The following is a 9,703-nucleotide window of genomic DNA, read 5'->3' as shown; positions in this document are numbered from 1 at the left end:
GGAAGGAAGGAAGGAAGGAAGGAAAGAAAGGAAGGAAAGAAAGGAAGGAAAGAAAGGGAGAAATTCCCATTAATCGGTTAGCAATATTGGTGTTAATTAAAAAGCAGATGTAATTTAGCTACATTATCTTTCTTCTACTCTTTAAGTTACATCCACGTTGCGTATTGGAAGGCTAACATAGCCATAGTTATCTGAGTGAGGTAATCTTCCTGTAGGTGTGTCATTAAACTCCTGTTCCACACAATACTCACTCCCTTGTGCTATCTCTGGCAAGTAACACCAGCCCTTGTCTAAGGGATGCTGTGGCCCAAAGTATGGAAATCTTGGCAAACCACAAAGAATGCTCCTAATTCCCTAAATTGAATGCTTTAAAATTGAAATTAAGAACATATGTGGACTGCTTTTTTTAAATTTCAAGGAATTTTTAAGGATGAGAACAAATAATAGGAAAGCAAATATGCAAATATTCTTATTTGAAATCCCATGTATCTGAGATGTCCTACACCTGAGCAATTTTTGCTATAAAACCTGTCTACTGAAAGTTAACAGGAAGCTGGCTAGAATTTGTCTGGGCAAAACCAAGAAAAACAGCAAGAAATCTGCCTTAGTCCTCACTGCAGTAGTATCTGACCAGCTGATCAGACTGCTGTGAGTCCACCCAGGCTTGCCCACCCAAGAGCCCCAGGTTGTGGGGGTACCTCTTCTCCTCCTTCCTTTCACCTACTCCCATCCTGAGATCCCAGAGCAGGCTCTGAGTCTTTCCTTCAGCTCCAAGCTCTCGGCTTCCAAAGCAACAGTGAACCAACAGCACAAGAGTGGCCCCTGAATCTTTCTTTCTCAAGTGATGTGGCTAAAAAATAGCAAGACTGATTTTCTCATCTGGATTATGGAATTCCTATATGCCTAGAATCATATGCCATTTGTTAATCTTCTTTTGCAAACTGGCCTATATGAATTGGTCGAAGAGAGAATTTCTAGAAGGAAAAGAAGGCAAACCATGACAAAGTTAATATATTAATTCAGGGGCCAAATAGGGTTCTGCTGAGCCTCTCAGGTCATCTGATGGGAGCAGATAGCCACTGCCCCTCAATAAGGTTGGATACTGCCTGAATCATATACACCCACATATATGTCCACAAATGCCACCTTTGCTGCAACTAATTAAGAATTTCTCTGCAGCATTTGCAGGGTAGTTTTGCTTCAATGTCAAGAATCCAATGTTCATAACCAAAAGCAACCATTTTTTTTCTTTCAATGTACCTTCTGTGAGATACGTAAATGTATTCCAGAAGGTTATTGGATAGAATTTGAAGATTAAAAAAAATTATTTGGAAGATTATTAAGTCACACTTCAATTTTCTTTTTTCTTTTTCTTTTTTTACCTTTTTTCTGTTTTTACTTTTATTTTTCTGTTCACCTTTTTAAGGCATCACTTCCATTTTCTAGGGTATTTCTTGTATGTGATAATGTTTGAAAATATATATAGAAAAGCATAGCTAAATTATATGGTGACATGTTAAATTATGGCTAGACATACACTACTGCAAATATCCTAGAAGTGCAGAGCTCCAGAAAGATGGAAAATTATGGCTGCATGAAGTATTCACCACTAAGCTACTTTTTAAAGAGGTTGATTTAATCTGTGAAACATCACCATCTTACATAGCCAATCCTAAAATGATATGGTGTCTGACATTATTCATCCAAGCCATGCATATGCCAAGACCTTTTATAAATCTTGATGTAGTAATATAAGGCTGCACTTGTATATATGCTTGCCAAGAAATAGCACTTGTTCTGAGAAAAAGCTCTGGAACATTCTTGAAATCCATCTATTGTATTTTTCTTCAGAGGCTAAATAGATTGGAGAGGCAGTGGAAGTCTCAGCGTATCACATGTTTATATCTTATTCCAGAAACAAGAAAATTCCAATCTGTAATCTATTAAGAAGCCAAAGACACACGTTTATTTATTAACAAAGACTTATCCTGAGATAAGAGAAATACCGGTGTCCTCAAAACACTCACCTAGAGCCCCCAAATAAAATGAAAGTGTTCTTCCTTCCTTACCTGAAAAACAGATATAGCTTTCTCTACACAATTTTAAAACCACTCACAGAGGTCTTCAAGAAAATATAACAGAATTCTAAAATTAAGAGCCTATTTTTCCTTTTTCAACTTTCCTGTATTTTGCAGAATTGTTTTCAATGGGCATTTATAATTTTTAGAATCAGAAAATTAAACTCCAAAAAGCAAAGCTCTAACATTAAAAAAAATTCTTGAAATAGTCCACACTAAAACAGAGAGATGTTTTATCCCTAAAGGTCACGGCCACCACTTTAATCTACCACATGATCTATTTTGCTATCAGTTCTGCAGCCTAGCCGTGGCCAACTGTTAAGTCTCTGTTAACAGCATATGAACATTTTATCAACTGTCTAGAGAACATGGACACGTTTGTTAGCACCAACCACGAAGTCCCTTATATATGCTGTCTCACTAAGCCTCACAGCCACTGGTTAGAGTCACATTAGCATCCCCATTTTACGAATGAGGAAACGAAGGCGCAGAATAACTACTCAGCCTGCTCAAGGTGATGTAGCTAGTGTGTTGGAGCCACACTGAAGTGATGTCTGTCTAAACCCAAAGTCAAGGTCTTTCTTTTTCACTGTTCCTTGGTCAAAAGTATCTTTAGTCAAAAATAGTGGAGAAAGCATTTGCTTTGGGAGTTTTCAGTGCTGATGAGCTTGTCCAGTATCAAGAACATGGAAGCATTTGTAAAACGCTCCTCTTCCTTACCTGCAAGCCTGGAACCAGAAACTCCATTTGGGTAAATAAAAGTCCTGAATTATATCACACACCCCTCAGATGGAGAAGAATAAAATTACTGCCATTGTACATATAACAGGGGTGTCTCTCCAACCACACTATTTTGATAATACAACAAGCATGACTCTGAGAAGTTTTATATATGATCAGCTATACGTTTGTGAATCTGAAGAGGTAGTTTTCGAAATGGAAACTCTTATAAGTTATCTGATTAGATAAATTCATCTACTCTTTTAGGTTACCTATGATTCTAGGTCAAGGTCTTATTCTCCCATAATTAACAAAGTTGTGTTCAAGTCTAAAGATCTTTCAGAGATGGTTTTAAATGGTTTATAGGTGGTTTCATTAATTCAACTTTCAAAAGGTCCTTCCAGCCACTTCTAGGGACACTGGGGTACCTTGCTAAACATTGACATCAGTACTGTCGCCCTCCCATCTTCTGGATCTGCCTTTGGGATCAGTGATGCCTTCTGGAAGCTAAGTGTACACAGGTGCAGGGCCATGCTTTGGCCTGGTCTGCTGCAGCAGCGTGGCAGCTCTGGTGGAGCTCCCTCCCTGCCATTTGGTTCCCCTCTGCCAAGTAGCTGCAGGCTGCCCCTCAACTCTTCATTTGTCCATTTTCACTTCTTGCAGAGCAAGCCTGGGTTAGAGGGTTTTTTGAAAATGGCCTTCGAAGACCAAGGATACCAGAGTGTGTGTGCTCTGTTGTGTTCTGTGATGAATGGGAAATGTAGGCTTCCAGAAAACCAACTTTCTTCTGAAACGTGATGGACCTAAGCAGGACAGGAGTGGCTCAGTGCTGAGATGCACACTATCACCCAGCCATGCTCCACCAGGGCCACCAGTGCATATTTGGCTGGTGGTCTTTGAGCACGAGAGACTCTGCTGTTCACCGATTCTCCATGTCAGTTGGTGGCCTCCAGGATGGTAGTGGCACCCCCACAGCCCCATCTTCAGCATATTCTGAAGCCTCAGAGTAGAAATTCCTGCTAAGGCTCTGTGTGGACACCTTTCTCCCATGGACTAAAGGGGAGACTGTACTCTTAAGCTTTTGACCTCATGCCTTGTGTAGTAAAAAAGGATTTGGGGGTTGTTTTGTTTAGTTCTTGAGAGAATTACATTTTGTTTTTGCTTCCTTTTGTTTATGTTTTGGCCTTTCCTCTGTCTTTTCATGTAGATCAGATATTTGAAAGGGCAGACGATGGTTAGAGGTGTAATGTGCAGTCTGTTTATACGTTATTTTGGGAAATTTACCTTGGATGGGAAAAGGAATTGAGGACTCACCAGGCCAGTGCTGGCACACCCACCCTCACTTTTTCCCCCTGGCTCAGTACCTACTGCTTCTCCTTTCAGATATGTGATTGTACTAGCTCTTTCCATATGAAAGAATTCGCCTTAAATAAAAAAAGTTTAAAAACCTGCTGCATGTACAGCATCCAGGCTCTGAAGGCAGTGTCCAATTAATCAACATTACAGCATTGATATCTTCTTGCTCTCAAGGAGTCCTCCAGTTATCTTAGAAATAGGGGTCATCTCTTAGTACAGAGAGAAGAGAAGGGTGAAGAGTTAGGGTAGTGCTTTAGGTCTTGAGAGTTTACTTCTTTACCGAGAGATAACCAAAGTGTTACCTTTGTAAAATCTAAATGGTGAACACTTCAACGTTTGCCATAGTACTTACAGCATTTTTAGTACATTCCTAATATTTTGTAATTTAAATTTTTTTAATTTCACAACTTACAATCTAACTTCAAAAATATATTTTACATTATTAAGAACCAGTCACCAAGGTTTTGTGGCCAGATATCCAAATCCATCTCAGTCTCCTAGTACAAATTTTAAAACTGATTTCTTTCATCATTCAATTCAAGCAGAATAGTAGAGTAATATTTTAGAACAGACAAAACTGGTAAATCCCAGCTCTGTGAACATATTTTCTCTGTTACCTTGGGCAAGTTATTTGCTAAAGTCATTTGCTTCCTGTCCTGTATCTGTAAAATGGATATTTCCTATTGCAAAAGGTGAATCAGTAGCATGGGCTTAGTGGGTTAATGTTTTTTCCCTCCCCAGCTGAAAAAAAAAAAAAAAAAAAGAAGTCTGCTGTAGGGGAAGAAGGGGAACAGCTTGTGCAACAGAACCCTAAGAGGAAATTAGTTGCTTATCAAGATAAGGGCTGAGGCATAAAACTTCCAGAGGGTCTCAAGGTAGGCAAAGAAGAACTATGAAGCTCATCCTGCCCATGAGTTTGATTGCAACCACTCTTGCAATTGCTCCTGTCCGCTTTGACAGGTAAATCTTACTTCTTGTGTTCCAGTCTCTGTGTGGGAAGAGAATTAAGGGTTGTTTCTTTACAGTTCACTTTTTTTTTTCATTTGCCTCTGTAAAGGGAGAAGGTGTTCCGCGTGAAGCCCCAGGATGAAAAACAAGCAGACATCATCAAGGACTTGGCGAAAACCAATGAGGTAAGCATTTAAAGGGATATTTTATCTTTTCTTACTGTTATCTAAAAGATGCTTCTTATTCTACTGTTTATGCTCACGGGGCTACAAAAGACTATTGAACATAAAGGGGAAAGCAGGAGCTATCTGGATAATTCAGCCAATGGCCAATACTTCACCTGTCTCAGTTTTGGTTTTGGTTTCCAAGACTACCACTTTCATTTTTCCTCCCAAAAGCTTTCCAAACACCAGCTTTTCCAAGGTAAAACGGTGAAATCAGGAGCTGTTCTTGGCTTCCTTATCAAGGCATCTTTCTCTCTCCTGCTGGTGCCCTTTTCCTCTCCATTCTCCCCACTCCCACCCTCATCCCCTCTGGTGCCATAACTTCTGTTAGAAGACTAACTAAAAATGTTGAGGCACTGGCTAATATCGAGATGTGACCCCTTTCCAAGAACAGGTATATTTTTAAGTAAAACTTTTCAAGTTAGATCAATCCTTTAAAACCCAATAGTCTAAAATAATTTTATCATGTATTCAGCTGCTCCTGAATACAAGGCACACTGTGCCAGCAGCTTACATATGTCATTTCAAATTCTCCAACAGCTTCTCAATGTCAGGGTCATAATATAACTCATGTGAAACAGAAGAACTCAAGTGCAAAGACAACAAATTAAATGACCAAGATTACATATCAGATTTAAACCCAGAATTGGGTCTACAGTTTATTCCAGTCACACGCACTGTTATCTCTACATCAAATCAATCAAAGGCTCTGCCTATTCTAACTCCCAACTGTTTCTCAAATCCACACATTGCCCTCCATTCCACTGTCACTACCAAGTTCATGTGCACTCTACCTCTTGCAAGGACAATTTCCATAGTCCCTTAATTAACAATCAGGGTTCTAGTCTTGCCTCCCACAAAGCCAACTCTGCATTGCAACCTGATTGCTCACTCTAAAATTGCATTCCTCCATTTGAGGGTCATTACTGAGAGGCAGTCTCATATGGAAAAAGCATCTTCTTCAAAGTTAAATGCTTACATTCAAATCCCAGCTCTACACTAGCTCCATAGCCTTAGGCAAGTTACTCAACATCTCTGGGTCTCAATTCCCTCTTCTATAAAATGGGGATAATAATCATACCCACTTCCTAGAGTTGCTATGAAAACTAAGCAAGCTTTGGATAGCACTCAGAAGCAAGCCTACCATATTAAGCACCATAGAATCATTTTTTGCTTGTTGGTTTGTTGGTTTTTATTTTTGTTTTGAGACAGTCTCACTCTGTCACCCAGGCTGGAGTGCAGTAGCAAGATCTCTACAGCGTCCAACTCCCAGGTTCAAGTGATTAACCTGCCTCAGCCTCCCTAGTAGCTGGGATTACAGGTGCCCACCACCATGCCCAGCTAATTTTTGTGTTTTTAGTAAAGACAGGTTTTGCCATGTGGCCAGCTGGTCCTCAAACTCCTGACCTCAAGTGATACGCCTGCCTCGGCCTCCCAAAGTGCTGGGATTACAGGCATGAGACACCATGCCCAGCCAGAAGCATTTTCTATTGATATTAGTATAGCATTCAAAGCCTTTTATGATCTGCCAAACTACTGGCGTCTTCAATATCTTGCTCCTCCACCTTCTTCCTCATCCTTCAAGCCCCATAAACACGTAAAACTCACCCACCATGGCCCTGTACAACTTTTCTTGTAAGGAATGTGTTTCTTTCCCTTTTGACCTGGGTAAGTCCTACTTATTTCTCAAGATCCAACTCAGGCAGTATCTCCTGCAGGAAATCTCTTCAATTCTCATTACACAGCTTTGGCTGTTCCTTGTGTTCCTGAAACACCCGGTTCCTTCCTCCGGCATTGGTTAACATGTTGGAAACATACATGGATGGCTCTGTGTTCCATACCAAACCTTTCACTTTCCATAAGTCCCTTACTGGTCTCTACAACTATGGCACCTAGCTCTGTGCCTCGTGCTTCATAAATGAAAGTTCACTGAGCTCTAAACTCTTGCTGCACATTACCCTGCTGGAACAGAGGAACGTCTGTTGTGGTCAGATGGCTCTGCCTAACTTGCCTTTGCATCACACTACATCTCTCCTATGTCCAATTCATTCTGTAGCTTTTTGATCAAAATAAACAAACATTGGTTGGTTCATGGCAGCCTCATATTGTCACATAACTGATTGACCTAAAGGGAGAGGAGGATTCAACTAAGAAAGAGCTAGGCAAACCTGGACACATGCACAAGTGAGGGTGGAAACTGAGGTTTTCCTTCACATTTCCCAGGCTGGGGTCTTGTACTTCATTTAGTTTCACGGTTGAGTATGATTTTGAAGAACCACAAGAACTGGAATCTTTTCAAAGTTATTTTGATCTGAATGCTATACTTTTGAGCTCATATACAAAATTTTGAAATTGTCAGCTAGAGGAAGAGAAAGGCGGGGGTGGGGGGAATCTGCACCTGTTAAATGTCTTCATGCCCCAGACCACGGACCTATTTCACAATCTTCCCAGCACTTTCCAGTGGATTCTCATTTGCACCATTATTTTAGGAGAGAAGACTAAAATTTAAAGAATCATTGTAACTTGCCCAAGAACATATTGCTAGAAAAATGACATTGCTGGGAGACTACGCCAACTGTTGGATATAAGACTTTCAGGATTTCCAGAGTTTATAGGGACATCAGGTTTTGAAGACTAACTAACCAGATATTTAATCTAAATTTCCAATTGAAGCCAGATTCTGTGGCTAGATGAATTGTGATCCTATTCAACCCCAAAATTGTGGGGGAAAAATTAACCAAAAGAGCTGCCCATCCTTTTTGCCTTGATAGACCTGATGTCCTAAAAATAAATAAATAAATAAAGTGATCAGGCACTGGGAAGGTTTCTTTCTTCCTCCCTAATATTCAACAGTTCTTAAATATATTTGCAAAAATTCCATAAACTTATTAAAATAAGGGTCATGCTGAGCCCCAAATTCCTTTCATGGTATCTGAGACATGATCATTTCTTAATAAATATGTGTTGGGTAAGCAAATAAACTCTTACTAACATTGTATTTATCTCCGCAGCTTGACTTCTGGTATCCAAGTGCCACCCACCATGTAGCTGCTAATATGACAGTGGATTTCCGAGTTAGTGAGAAGGAATCCCAAGCCATCCAGTCTGCCTTGGACCAAAATAATATGCACTATGAGTAAGTCCTTTGCAAATATTGAAATTTGTTGGATATTTAAAGTTTTGGGAGCCCTGAAATAGAGGAAACTATTACAATAGAACTATTTTTAATTGTCCCCCCCCCAAAATGAAAGCTCTCTCTGTAAGATACAGATCACAGTTACTTCCAAACACATTACCACATTATCAAAGCCGGTGGAGGTGTTAGGATCAAACTTGGGAGCTCAACTTCCATCTTACATTTGCTTTTATCTATAAGAATAACAATTACGTATTCCACCATCTCCAATATCGGCCCCTCATAAGCACAGGGCTCACATGAGCAGGCACGAATGGTTTAGCCACACATCATCGCTACTGACAGGTAACCAGCCCAGAGCTCATGAGCTACTGTTGCTGGCCTCCTTTTATGTATCTGAATTTTCCTGGTACATAAAGGAAAAAAAAAAAAAAAAAAAAAAAAAAAGAGCAAGTACTTGGTATGTCAGAGATACAGCAATTAAAAATATATAATAAATAAATAATTATGAAAAAATTCTTGCTCAGAGAAAGCACAAGCAAAGCAGTAGAATAGGGTTTAAATCAAAGAAAAAAGAATCTCAAATAGATAAAGATGCAGAAATTAGTCATTCTGGCCCCACAGAGAAATAAGAGAAAATTTGAATGTATCAGGTACCAACCATGGGACATGCACAGTCTGAGGCCTGGGCAATGAATGAGAAGGGAGCCCAGCAACGAACATCGTAAATCAATGCGCAATTTAGAAAATAAAATGTGTTTTTATACTTTCAGACATGTCATAGTTTGAGGTACTAAGGAGTCCAATTTTAACTTCCCAAAGCCATGTCATGCCAGGATTCCCCTTTAAGGAGACCCTCATTGTCAAAACACTGCTAAACAGTAATTCCTTTTTTTTTTTTTTTTTAACTTAGCATTTTATACCTCCATTACCTGACTTGGTGGTTTAACTCAAAGGGTCTTCCGGCTGAGATAAAGATCCTACTGATGTCAGTAATGTTATGTTGCAGTCAGGAGTTACTATGACTTGATTGTATTTATGATATTGTAATAATATTTCAAATAAATATAAACTCAATTGAAATTTAAAAATCACATGCATAAGACAAGTAAGCAAAAGCATTCTTATTCATGGCTTTAAAGGCAGCATTCTATTATTTGTGATGGTTACTGATCACTGTTTTTTGGTTTTGTCACTGTTTCAAGAAGGTTATGGTATAAATATAAAAGTTAACAAATTGA

At 39.4% G+C, this 9,703-nt stretch overlaps 1 protein-coding gene and 1 pseudogene across 1 annotated transcript in view; one reads left to right on the top strand and one right to left on the bottom strand.

Moving 5' to 3' along the window:
• Window positions 1-3,458: 3,458 nt before the first annotated feature.
• Window positions 3,459-4,260, bottom strand: LOC116537969 (annotated as a pseudogene).
• A 718-nt stretch (window positions 4,261-4,978) lies between these two features.
• Window positions 4,979-9,703, top strand: part of CPA3 (carboxypeptidase A3) — a 30,563-nt gene continuing 25,838 nt past the window's right edge. Inside the window, exons 1-3 of the mRNA XM_032263812.1 lie at window positions 4,979-5,114; window positions 5,212-5,287; window positions 8,338-8,462. Coding sequence (XP_032119703.1) covers window positions 5,047-5,114; window positions 5,212-5,287; window positions 8,338-8,462 — 269 coding nt within the window. The 5' untranslated portion in view covers window positions 4,979-5,046. The remainder of the gene's footprint in view (window positions 5,115-5,211; window positions 5,288-8,337; window positions 8,463-9,703) is intronic.

The sequence above is a fragment of the Sapajus apella genome, unplaced genomic scaffold, assembly GCF_009761245.1.
Source record: "Sapajus apella isolate SASKATOON/1434 unplaced genomic scaffold, GSC_monkey_1.0 scaffold4, whole genome shotgun sequence".
In the NCBI taxonomy this organism is placed as follows: Eukaryota; Metazoa; Chordata; class Mammalia; order Primates; family Cebidae; genus Sapajus; species Sapajus apella.
This window is presented reverse-complemented; position numbering and strand designations above follow the sequence as displayed.